This window comes from Pseudophryne corroboree, chromosome 4 (assembly GCF_028390025.1).
Source record: "Pseudophryne corroboree isolate aPseCor3 chromosome 4, aPseCor3.hap2, whole genome shotgun sequence".
In the NCBI taxonomy this organism is placed as follows: Eukaryota; Metazoa; Chordata; class Amphibia; order Anura; family Myobatrachidae; genus Pseudophryne; species Pseudophryne corroboree.
In genome coordinates this window covers 762,519,840-762,533,597 of record NC_086447.1, presented here as the reverse complement: position 1 = coordinate 762,533,597, position 13,758 = coordinate 762,519,840, and the positions used below count along the sequence as shown (strand labels likewise).

The 13,758-nt window shown below is 44.2% G+C and overlaps 1 protein-coding gene across 1 annotated transcript in view; it reads right to left on the bottom strand.

The window, feature by feature from the left end:
- CCDC85A (coiled-coil domain containing 85A) overlaps window positions 1–13,401 on the bottom strand; it is a 569,250-nt gene extending 555,849 nt beyond the window's left edge. Inside the window, exon 1 of the mRNA XM_063918201.1 lies at window positions 12,616–13,401. Within this exon, the coding sequence (XP_063774271.1) occupies window positions 12,616–12,822 (207 nt within the window). The 5' untranslated portion in view covers window positions 12,823–13,401. The remainder of the gene's footprint in view (window positions 1–12,615) is intronic.
- Between the last annotated feature and the right edge of the window lie 357 nt (window positions 13,402–13,758).

Below are 13,758 nucleotides of genomic sequence, written 5' to 3'. Positions count from 1 at the left end.
TCGTCAGGCCAGATGGGCACTTTTCTTTTCTAGGTTTGACTTTAAACTCCAGTTCTGTCCGGGTTCTCAGAATCGTAAGGCCGATGCCCTTTCCCGCTCATGGGAGCAAGAAAATGAGTCCGAGTCTGCAGACAAGCATCCTATTATTAATCCGTTGGCATTCTCCACGGTAGGGATGGACTCTACGCCTCCACCAGGGAAAAGTTTTGTTAAGCCAGTTCTAAGGAAGAAGCTCATGCATTGGGCCCATGCTTCCCGTTTTGCTGGACATACAGGCATTCAGAAAACCCTTGAATTTATTTCTAGGTCCTACTGGTGGCCAACTCTGAAGAAGGACGTTATGGAATTTATTGCCTCCTGCCCAAAGTGTGCCCAACACAAAGTCTCCCGCCAGTCGCCTGCGGGGCAACTGGTTCCATTATCTGTTCCCCGTCGACCTTGGACCCATTTGTCGATGGACTTTGTTTCCGATCTACCTATCTGCAACAAGTTTAATACCATCTGGGTGGTAGTTGACCGGTTCACCAAGATGGCACATTTCATCCCTCTCACCGGTCTTCCGTCAGCTTCCAAGTTGGCTCAAGTGTTTATACAAGAGATCTTCCGACTTCACGGTCTTCCTGAAGAGATCATCTCGGATCGTGGAGTACAATTTGTAGCCAAATTTTGGCGAAGTTTGTGTCAAGCCCTCCAAGTCAAGTTAAAGTTTTCCACGGCTTACCATCCTCAGACCAATGGTCAAACCGAGAGGGTGAATCAGGACTTGGAGGCCTTCCTCCGTATATATGTGTCTTCCTCTCAAGATGACTGGGTTCAACTCCTTCCTTGGGCCGAGTTCAGCCACAACAATCAATACCATTCCTCATCTTCTTCTACACCATTCTTCATTAATTATGGATTCCACCCTAAAGTCCCAGAATTCCAACCGCTTCCCGCAACTTCTGTTCCAGCAGTGGATGTCACCTTGCGTCAGTTTTCAAATAACTGGAGGAACGTCCGCGCAGCCCTGCTTAAAGCCTCATTCAGGTATAAGAAGTTTGCCGATAGGAAGCGTAGAGCGGTTCCTGCTCTCAAGGTGGGTGATCGTGTGTGGCTGTCCACGAAGAATTTGAGGTTGAGAGTTCCCAGCATGAAATTTGCACCTCGCTACATCGGACCCTTCAAGATTGAACAAGTCATCAATCCTGTTGCCTACAGGTTACAGTTACCATCCTTCTTGAAAATACCCAGGACATTTCATGTTTCTTTGTTGAAACCGCTGATCCTGAATCGGTTTCATTCCACACTTCCTCCAGCTCCCAAAGTTCAGACTCAACGGGGAGTCGAGTAGGAGGTGGCCAAGATTTTGGACTCACGTTTCCGTTACGGTCAGTTACAATACCTCATTGACTGGAAGGGCTATGGTCCTGAAGAACGCTCTTGGACCAATGCCTCAGACGTCCATGCTCCTGCCTTGGTCCGAAATTTCCACGCAAAGTTTCCTTTAAAGCCTAAGAAGTGTCCTGGGGCCACTCCTAAAGGGGGGGTGCTGTCACGATCCGGGTATCTGGACGCCATTGCTTGCCCTTCGGATGCCTCCTAGGGCTGGCTCGGCGTTCCGGGACCGGATTCCGCTGTTCCTGAGTTTCCACATGCAGAATGTCAGAGTGGTGATTTCATCAGCCGCGGCCTCCGCTGTGCCCGCGTGGTTGGATGTGCGCTTGTCGGTCTGGCGTCTCCTGTCTCCTGTGGCCGGCGTCGCCATTGCTGTTTCAATTCTCACATGGATTGCAGGCCGGACTTCCCTCCAGGTGTCTGCATGGGCGCAGCCATCTTGGATTTTGTCATCTGATTATTTCCACCGGTCTGCTGTCTGTGTTGTTGATTTGCGTGGTTGCCTGGCCAGCCCCTTCCTTGCTGCAGGTGTGGGTATGCTGTGCCTGGGCAGGGAAGGCGTCAGTGCTTTGGTTGTCTAACCTAGTTCCAGTTTGTCTCTCTCCTGTGGTTGTCTTCCAGGTTCCAGCTCCTGTCTCCAGACTTCTGCTATAGAGACCCGCACCAGCATTCCATCTGCGGTGTAGCCTGACTCTCCGATCCATTCTGGACTCACCTGTTTCCAGTTACAACAATCACCTGCTTCCAGCCCAGCTTCCAGCAGTGTACAGCTTCTCTTAAAGGGCCGGTGTCCTTTCTGCAGTTTACCACTCTCCACCGGTATTATTATTTCACCGCTCTCAAACAATCACCTGCTTCCAGCCCAGCTTCCAGCAGTCCAGCCTTTCCTGGAACATCAGCTGGTACGATCCTGGGTTCTCTCCATTGCTACAGTCAGGCCTGGTAAGGACTTTCCAACTAGAAGATTATAAGAACTGTCTCACACTACCAGTGCCTGTGGCCCTTGCCACCCTGTAGTACCCAGGAATAGTATTTATCCTCTGTTGACTTTTATGTTTCCTTTTACTGCTGCTGTGTTACGGAGTTTGTCATAATAAACATCATTGACTTTTATCCTGGTTGTCGTGGTCACGCCTTCGGGCAGTTATTCTACATGTTACTTACATGTCTAGGGGTCTGATACAACCTCCCAGGTTCCGTTACATCTCAGCCCCTACAACTGAGGCTGCCTCCCGTCAGCTCAGGCCCTCAGTTGTGACAGAGGGGTGATGGTGCTGGGAAAGAGGTGCAAGGTCAGAGGTGGAACCAGCAGTGGTGCTAGGGGGCACCAGCCAAAATCTTGCCTAGGGCATCATATTGGTTAGGGCCGGCTCTGTGTGTCAGTAAAGGAGATGGTATAACGTGCTTGTTTGTACTGTAGTGGGTTGGTCCTGTATAGATGTTAGACTGATCCTATACTGAGTCTGCTTGTACAGTATACGGTCTCCTGTGTAGACACTGTAACCCTTACACTAGAGGGAACCAACCTGTAGCTATCAATCATTGTGGAATACCTGGCCCCTACTGTAACTGGGTAGAGGGTGAAGCAGGATATTTGCTATGAGGTGTTATTGGTGTTTGTGCTGGAAGTCTTCAATACATTATTATTGTGTTATATTTGGTATCTATGTAATGTTTTACACAATATTCCCTTTATTTTCTTGTTGCACTCCTGCGTATAATCCTCTGTTCCTAAGCCCATTTTCAAGAACCAAATGCAAAAATGAGCTAGATCAGTTTCTACAATATTATGGTTTAATGGATAAATATTTAACATTGAGAAAACCAGACTAGGTGGTTACAGGGGATTGGCTAATCAGACGCAGAGGTAACATAGTGTGGGCGTGTTGCTGATAGTGGTTGCATACAGAGATGTTGAATTGCTCACATTGGAGGCAATAATTAGACAGATGATCTGCACCATGCATAGGGCGTGTGAATGTTTTATTGGTGCGACCAATGGTGGTGTCTAAAGAAACACAAAGATTAATGCAGCATCTGTAGATACTGACAGTGAGTGTCTCTCGCATATTTGTACGCATGGATGTACACCAGGGAACTGCACTGTCGTAGCATTAGTATAAAGTCACAGACACAACTGCAGTAAAAGACGTAAGGAAGGTCGCAACTGCGTCCAACTCAGAATCAGGCCCTATAAAGAGGGATCAGCCCCCTTTGACAGACCCTACCCCCTCAATAGACCCCGCCCCCATTAGGGCTGCTTTCATCAATTTCCCAGGCTGGTTTTCCATCCCAATCTGCCCCTGCATCCCTCTGTTCTATCCTATGTCTGACACCACAGCAAACTAAAACCTGCTGTAGTGGCCACTGGAGGGAGAGCCACACCCTAAGTTAAGTAATAGAGGCATTAGATGGACACCCCAGTACAGGTAGGGCCACACCTGTGGGTCCTTTGTTGCCTTACACTGAAGTAACATATGACAGCATAATTGACTAATTAAATAAAATGCCCAACACTAAAATTCATCTTTAGTCTGACGGTCTGAAACAAACACAAAAAGAGACTAACATTTCCTCACACTGAATTGAGGGATGACCTGTTGGAAGGAAAACGATCCACATGAGTGGACTCTTGGTTGGGCTGGCACATCAAGGGTCCACCAGAGGAATACAATGACAAAAGTCCACTGACAGGGCATGGCCATCCCACAAGGGACACAGCATTTATAGAAAACAGCTGCCATTCTATGAAGGCAAGGGTGTACAGTAGCTACCATAGGTGCAGGGAGTGCAGTGCTATGAGGCTCAGAACATAAAGGGGCCCACTACTATGGTTCATAAAATAAACAATGGCACTACTATGGGGCATAACATTAATTAACGCACTACTTTCATTCAGAAAGTGAACTAGGGCACCATTATGGGCACAGAATTGGCAACTGCTGAACTACTGTCTCTCTAGAAGAATTGGGACAGGGGCCCCTTCAAAATGTTGCTATGGGGCCCACAAACATCTGGCGACGCCCCTGAGTGAGGGGCAGGCCTAAGAATCCCATGGCCAATGTTAAGTAGCACTGGCCCATTTCTGGTAACCTGACTGGTGGGTCCTAGGGGCAAAAAGTAAATGTTCCACCTGATTCTGAGTTGGATGTTGCAGCATTCAGGTTTGCATCTTTTGTCATACTGCAGTTGCTTTTTCAACTTTATACTAATACTGCTACATGCCCTTCCCTTTGTGCATACATGTGTCTGAATGTGCAAGGACTGAGATAGTCACTTTGAGCATCTTTAGACACTGAAATACCAGCTGGCGCATCTTTATGTGCAACCATCATCTGCACCATCGAAACTTGCACCAGCCTCACCCTACATTCAGATTCTCTGAGTATGGCCTCCAATGTAAGCGATTGTGCATCTTAGTCCACATCCACTTATGTGAAATGCCTGCAACACTCCCATTACACGCCCACAAAACGACCATGTTCAAGCATCTGGATGTCACGATCCGGGTATCTGGACGCCATTACTTGCCTTTCAGATGCTTTCTGAGGCTGGCTCAGCGTTCCAGGGCCGGATCTCATCTGTGTTCCTGATGTCCACACTATGCATGTCCCTCCTGTCACTCTGGGACGCTGTCACAGCGGCGCCATGTTGAGTCTAGCGTGGCGTCTCCCATCCTCCGCGGCCTTCGCCGCCGCTCCTGTGTTACAGTATGCAGGTTGTCAGAGTGGTGCCCCATGCCTGCCGCGGCCTCCGATGTCATCCATGTGTCTCAGGTTGCAGTTGTCAGTTTGGCGTCTCCTGTCCTCCGCGGCCGGCGCCGCCATTACTGTTATGATCCCACATGTTTTTCCAAACCAGCTTTCCCTCCAAGTGCTAACATGGGCGCAGCCATGTTTGCCTTAGTCACATGTCCATTCTCCACCAATCTGCTACACAGTAAACCTGCTTGATTGGCCAGCCAATACCTGCCCTGCAGCAGGTATAAGTATCCTGTGCCTGAACCAGGAAATGGTCAGTGCTTTGTATGTCAAACCTTGTTCCAGTGTCTCTTCCCTGTGGTTGTTTTTCCAGGTTCCAGCTCCTGTCTCCAGCAGCTACTACGAGACCCGCACCTGCCTTCCATCTTGCGGTGCAGCCTGACTCTGTAGCCCTCCGTGGCTATTCCAGCTTCCAGCTACTATCATCTGCTTCCAGCGGCCAGCTTTCAGCAGTTCTACTTTCTTCAAAGCACCGGTGTTACTCCAGCGAATCCCTACTTACCAGCAGTATCCACTACCACCGGTAACCTCTACACTACTCTCCTGTTTCCACGCTCCCTAGCATCTTACAGTATCCACTCCGTGTCTTCACCACCTGTCTGGTTCCATCCAGCATCCACTCCGTGTCTTCACTACCTGTCTGGTTCCATCCAGCCTCCACTCCGTGTCTTCATCACCTGGCTGATTCCACTCAGCATCCACTCCGTGTCTCTACCATTTGGCTGGTTCTATCCAGTATCTACAACAGTCTGTTCAAGTTACCAAATACATCTACTGGCGTGTTCCTCAGCTATCTTCACTACTACAGCCAGGCCTGGTAAGGATAATCCATCAAGGGACATTAACATCTATTCCTTAACCTACCAGTGCTCTGTGATACCTTCTATGGTTACAAGTGATCCAGGAACTGTATTATATGCCACTTGCTTTTATCAACTGTGAATACTGTTGTTATACACAGAGTCTGTTAATAAAATCTTTATTGACTTTTAAACCTGGTTGTCATGGTCACACCTTCGGGTAATCTTTTGCACTTACATGTCCAGGGGTCTGATTAAACCCTCCAGGTTTAATTTCATTCCAGCCCCTACAACTGAGGCTTCCTCCAGTCAGCCAAAACCCTCAGTTGTGACACTGGATAGCCACCTTCCAGTTATGGCCCAGGAATGTCCATTACATGTTCAATACATTTCACACTCTGTGCCTCTCAATTGATACTGGGAATTGTTTGTGACTTCACTGCATGCCCATTTGTGTCAGTATCGGCACTGCACCCAATTCAGAATCATAATAATGATAATCTGTGACCTTCCTAGTATAGTAATAATAATTTGAGTCACATTTAGTGTAAGAAATAAACATTAGTGCTCTTTTAGTCTAATAATAAGAATATTAATAACAATATGCACCCTCTTTAGGGTAATAATTATCTGCGCTCACTTTATTTTTATAATAATAATAATAATAATAATAATAACAACAACAACAACAACAACCTGTGCATGTCTTAGGGGGAGATGTACTAAGCAGTGCTAAAAGTGGAGAAGTGAGCCAGTGGAAAAATTGCCCATGGCAACCAATCAGCATTGACGTAACATTTATAATTTGCATACTGTAAAAGTATACAGAGCAGCTGATTGGTTGCTATGGGCAACTTCTTTACTGGCTCACTTCTCCACGTTTATCACTGCTTAGTACAGCTCCCCCTTAGTCTACTAATAATATGTGCCATTTGAATAGAATAGTAATAATCTGCATTGAAATAACATTTCTCTAATGCATTCTAGAATTATACTGTACGTAGCAGCTGATTGGTTGCCATGGGCAACGTCTCCACTGACTCACCTCTCAACTCTTTTTCACTGCTTCTTTAATAGACCCCTTTCACGTTAAAAATATGTGTGCTCCATCAGTATAATAATAAATTTAGTATATTTTGCTACCTTTATTTTTTTGTACATTGGCACAATAATAATAATAATAATAATAATAATAATAATAGCAACCCCTTAGTATTGCAACAGTATTTTACTTACCTTCCGCAGTTCCTCCTAATTCTTGCCTGAGACTTGTGCGTTCCTAACCAGGCACTATTCAGGCTTCGTGCCCACGCAGTACTGGGCAGGGGTGTGGTATGACATATATGACAAGTTGACATTCATTATAATGACAGTAACAAAGTCAACATCAGAATGTTGAGAAGTTCTGAATGTCAGCATCAAAATGTGGACACAGACATTATGATGTAACGTGTCGACATACAAAAATGTTGACATGGTCATAATTTCGACATGTTCATTATATCGACAATGTGCCAAAATGTTGCCATGGGGGCAATTCAATTAGCCATGTGGCTCGATCCAGTTAGCCCAAGTCAACCAGAGGCAGGATTTTTCTGTGCAGCCTGTAGATTCTGCATTTTAACACACGGGGAACCCCACTGGATTCCGCAGTTTACGTAGAAATAGTGGTTTAGCCACTCATTCAGCGAGTGATGAAAAGGCTAATTACCTGAATAGCTTTGCCCCGTGCAATGCTATCAATTAGCTGCAGGGTAATCCCCATGGCTAACTGAAATATCCCCATTTTCACAATATTAGCTGGGATCCAGATGATACGTCGACAGTCAATAAGTCGATCCCATATGGAAGATATGTATTAAGTCAACAGGTACAAAAGGTTGACATGGTCAAAAGGGGATCCGTTCTGAAGGTCGACACTGTCTAGGTCGACAATGTTTAGGTCGACCACCATAGGTCGAGTCACTAGGTCGACATGGATGGAATGTCGACAGGGTTTCTAGGTCGACATGTGCTAGGTCGACAGGTCTAAAGGTCGACATGAGTTTTTCAAATTTTTTTGAATTTTTTTGAATTTTTTCATACTTAACGATCCACGTGGACTACGATTGGAACGGTAATCTGTGCAGAGCGAAGCGGCAGCAGAGCGAAGGCACCATGCCCAAAGCATGGCGAGCGAAGCGAGCCATGCGAGGGGACACGGTGCACTAATTGGGGATCCCGGTCACTCTACGAAGAAAATGACACCAAACAAAAACAAAAAACTTCATGTCGACCTTTAGACCTGTCGACCTAGCACATGTCGACCTAGAAACCCTGTCGACCTTCCATCCATGTCGACCTAGTGACTGTTGACCTATAGTGGTCGACCTAAACATTGTCCACCTAGATACTGTCGATTTGATGAACCACACCCGGTCAAAAGGTCCACATGTAAAAGGTCGACAAGTTCACATGGTCGACACGACAATATGGTCAACACAAGTTTTTTGGGGCGGGTTCAACCCTTTCATCAGTTACCATCCACGTGAACTACCACTTGGTAATAGTAACCTGTGCAAAGCGCATCGCTAGTGGAGCAAGGTACTTTGCTCGAAGCATGGCGAGCGAAGTGGTACACTAATTGGGGTCACATGTGGTTTAACATAAACACCCTTTTCATTACCTTTTCTGTGTCAACCATTTCCATGTTGAGCTTTTGACTGCGTCGACCTTTTGAAGTGCCTACCTTTTACACATCGACCTATTGACCCTGTTGACCTTTTGACCATGTTGACCTATAGCATGTCAACCATATGGTTTCGATCTTCTTTCCCAATGATCCACACCCAATTTGGCATAACCCCAAACTTAACCATAAACTGAATCATAACCTAAACTTAGCACTAAAATGTTATGTCAACATTTTGACTCAATATGCACCATGTTGACATGATGAACGTGTCATCATTCTTATCATGTTGACATTCTGGTGTAGACATTCTGACCAGATATACTGGGAAGACCTCTGAAGCCGGAGAGCCCACTGGGGATTTACCCTGTCCTCCTATGGGTCATTTCGACACTGTGTAGTCCTGTCTGACAGGTCTGAAGGTTAAAGGTTCTAAAGTCAAATTTACAGCTGGTTTTTATTAATCCACAAAAACCTGTCTAAACTGCATTAAGTACTAATTGTACTCTTTTATGAAGTGACAGAGAATTAGCTTTGGCTGTTATTGCCAGTTTTGACTACTCCACTGAACACAATCCAAGTAATACATACAGTAAATGGATCTTAAACAATTACACGTTTTGTTATTGGAAAGAGCCAGTTTAACTAAGTCTTGGGTCACTGACTTTCTTTATTAATTGTCATCCATTCTTTGGACCTAATTAGCTTTCTATCTAAAGCTATTTATTCGCAATTTAAACCCAGAATATCTTTTTGGTGATCCTGACTTAACTTTACCGATGTTACAAACTAAAACCATTGTTTGTCCTCCCTTGACCCTATTGATTCTGGTTCATTGTCTAATTTGTATGTCTTGTAAACTTCACTGTATTTTTGCTCATCTGACTGCTTATTTCAGCTCAGCGCTGTAAGTTGACATTGATAAGTCACTATATTGTTTAACAAATATTTCTTTGTACTAACAAACGAATGCATTTTTTTTTCTACTAATAAAGATCTCTGTTACAAAAAAGTCAAATATTGTCATAACTTTTATGCTTGAAGAACGTGGCAGTGACACGTGATTTGGAATCACGGTTTATTGCAGGTCAACTGTCTTTTGAATAATGCAAAGAGAGAAAAACTGCAATGTTAACAGCTGCTGCATGCAAGGACAATAATATAGTACAAGGGGCACAATATGATATCTAGCATTACATGATAACACAATAACAATTATAATCACCATTCACCTGTGCCTAAATGTAAATAACATCACTTAATTTTTATTCGCTTCATTGGGAAAACCTGATGACAATTTGCAAGCCAAGCATTAGACTACTTCCATTTCATCTATACATAGCTATATGATGGTTCGAAACTGTAGACTGGTCTATGTACACAAACAATTTTTTTTTTTTTTTAAACCATAAACTATGATACAATGGGTGGTCTTTAGTTTGCCGGCTGTCGGGATCCCGGCGCACACTATACCGGCGCCGGAATCCCGACAACCGGCATACCGACACCTTTTCTCCCTCCTGGGGGTCCACGACCCCCCTGGAGGGAGAATAGATAGCATTGCGCGCGTAGCACGCCACCGTGCCCGCAGCACGGCAAGCGCAGCGAGCCTGCAAGGGGCTCATTTGCACTCGCCCAGCTGTCGGTATGCCGGCGGTCGGGATTCCGGCGCCGGTATGCTGGCCGCCGGGAGCCTGGCCGACGGCATACCCTACTACATCCGATACAATGTAAGCTGAAAGCTACCTAAATGCGGCTTATAGTGCAGAATGATTTTATAGGTGATTGTCAATTTGTGACTTTACATCCATTACTTGTTTCATTCTTTGGGCCAGATGTACTAAGCCTTAAAAAGTGATAAAAGGGAGAGTGATAAGCTACCAGCCAATCAGCTCCTACAGTAACTGTAATTTTTCAAACACAGCATGTGACATGGCAGGAGACGATTGGCTGGTACTTTATCACTCCCCACGTTATCACTTTTCAAGGCTTAAGGTGCATACACACTTAGCGATACAGTAAACTATAACGCTCATTTTTCCCCTCCTGAGCAATATAGTTTACTATATCGCCCAGTGTGTATGCCGCTAACGATGAGTGATGCACGGCCCCGCGGGTCGTTAATGACCCTTGGTCTTGGCCGTGCACACAGCTCAATTCCGACTCATTGTCCAAAGCTGCATGCTTCAGCTGGCCGTAGCATGACGTCACTGTGCGATATCGCACAGTGTGTATGCCTGACGGCCCGGCCCGGGAGGGGAAACACTAGACGATGTCGCTCACCCCTTTTTCTTTAAAGATACTTTCTCATTAAAAATGATCTCTTTTAGAAGAAGAGAGCATTAGGCTTCACTTGCAGTCCCAATAATCTTTGCTCTTATAATATGATGATAACATCTAAGTGACATGATCTAACCCACATGCATGTTCATTTAAATGTCTCCTGTCACCCCATAAAAACCACAGACAGCATTACCTAACTTGTGCTATATTGAGATTGGCATGACTAGACTTAAAGAGGCAGAATTCATGATGTAAATGAGTTTCACTGAACATCGCACCATTCATCTTGCTATTAGTATACAATGATAAATGAAGCATGACCTGCAGAATCTGCCTCAGCTCTATACGTATCGGCTGGATTTCTGATTTCCCTTCAGAGAAGTGTGGGTGGCACTTGCATCTTTGGGTGGAAGAGATGATGAAACAAGATTGTGAATTTATTTTCAGATGCCGCTATTTTGAAATTGTTCCTATCAATCAACATATTACTTAAAAAATATATATACTACAGATTTGTGTATATAACAAAAATATTGCCGCATTGGCAATATTTTTGTTATATACACAAATCTGTAGTATATATATTTATATGACTGAATAATAATAATAATAATAATAATAATAATAATATATCAGTTATGATTCTATTATTTTTTATAATATTATTTGCTATGTAATAACTGCAAATCTTGAATATATTCAGTATTTAATAAATAATTAACAAGTGTACTCCTGTTTCTACAATAAAACCATTGACATAAAAGTAAAGGATGTGTACAGTAATTGAACCAATGTTATTTCATTTTAATGGGGGCATGTCACCGAGAGATCCTGTGATAAGATGCTGGAGTGCACTGTAGCACTGAAACAGTTACACTGTGAGTCATTACATCACTGCAATAGCAGATAGGAAGGAAGCTACCACTCAACCCCAGATAATGTTACCTTCATGAAACTAATCTGATTGAACCAATATACTGTAAATCCACTTCAGAGGTTAGCTCTGACAGCTTGGCACCAATATACTGTATGTATGTTTATATATTTATATATCGAGAGAAAGAGAGCTAGATGAGAGAGAGAGAGAGAGAGAGAGAGAGAGAGAGAGAGAGAGAATAATTTTATAATATGAAGATAACGGAACACTGTACTTTCTATAATCTTGTTCCCAATCCCACAATTCTGCCCCAGTATTCTCTGCGAGCACAGACACTTCCACAGCAGGCAGGACCTCAGATGTATGTCTTGGGCTCAGTGAAAGACGTCATCTGGTTAGAGAAGGAAGCCCCATTAGACCTCCCCCTGTACTGTTCTAGCAATGTGCTCCTGACACATTACGTAACGATCAGCCTGGGCTGGAAGGTGTGAGTGACACTGAAATGATGTATTTTTAGCCTACAAGTAAGCCCTTTTAACTGTTCATGGTCGGCAGGGATGGAAATTGTTCTGCTGGTTTAGCCCAATTGTAACATTAAAGCAATACAATGCATTACTACTTGTAAGTTATACTATTTGTGTTTAGTATCAGATATTATACACAGAGCAACAGTATTTCTTGTATTTCTATAGCACCTACAGTACATGTTCTTCAGTACAGAACGATAAGGAACGGCAAGAGAAAAAGATGGATAGAGAGAGAGAGAGAGAGAGAGAGAGAGAGAGAGAGAGAGAGAGAGAGAGAGAGAGAGAGAGAGAGAGAGATCTGGCACTGTGTGGCTGCCCTTACCTTCAGCCCTCTGATCTCCCCCAGATGCAGCTGCAGTCTTCTGTTCACCTCCCGGATCAGGTTGCTGTGGTCCCGCATAGCACTCATCTTGTCAGCCTCTGCCCTGCGGAGCCGGACGATCAGCTCCTCCTTAGTGCACCTCATCAGCTCCTCGTCAGACACCTTGGCCAGGTCTTCTGTACAACTTTCCCCAACAGCCTTGGACATGTTTTCTCACCTTGCACTTTTTATCCACCACTTCTATTTTTAAACAACTGATGCTACTTCTTACCGGGTCCCCTGTTACCAGTTATACTAGAGCAAGGGATGATTGTTCTCAGCAGAGACAAGCCAATTCTTCAGTGACTTCTGCACCTTGCAAAAAATAAAACAGGAAAGGAAAGATCCTCCTAAGAAAGTCTTTCTTTCCCACAGCCATTCTATTCAGGGAAGGCTGGGATGACTTCAGTTCTTCTCTTGGGGAAAGCTAAAGCAATTAAACAGTAGAGTAAAACCCTAGATCAGAAATATTATAGTGATCAGGAAAGCAGCTAGTGAGAATCAATGACTGTATGTACTTCAAAGCATCTGCAGGCTCCTGTCATGTCCTCATGGCTCTAGCCTTACTGCAGCAGAATGACTGAGAGTATGCAGATGTAGGCATGCCTGTGTGCCTCCTCTCCACTGGGCTGCAGGGGAAATGCTTTGGACTTGGAAAAGAGTTCCATTGCCTGCAGCAGACACAAGACACTCCGGCTGCTGCTGCTGCTAATACAGCTCTAGTGAGCTGACCCTTTCCTCTTCTTACTGATAAATTGGCAGTCTACGCCCGGATGTAAGTTTTCTTGCGCCACCTGCTGGTTGTCTTGATTATTTTTCTGTAAAACTAAACTGTCATTAACAAGAAATAAATAATACAGTAGATGATTATCACAGTGCCAGAGTATTAAAAGTATTATCAGAGCATTATGTGCAAGTGCTAACTATATTATTGTGTATTTTGACTATATCTATACATAGATAATCTGTCATCATTATCATTCTTTATAATTAGCAATAATTAAAACAGCTGCATAATTAGACTGGCTCTTTAGCTAAGGACTTGGGTATTTATCAAAGCATTAAGAGAGATAAAGTTTAGATAAATAAAGCATTAACCAATCA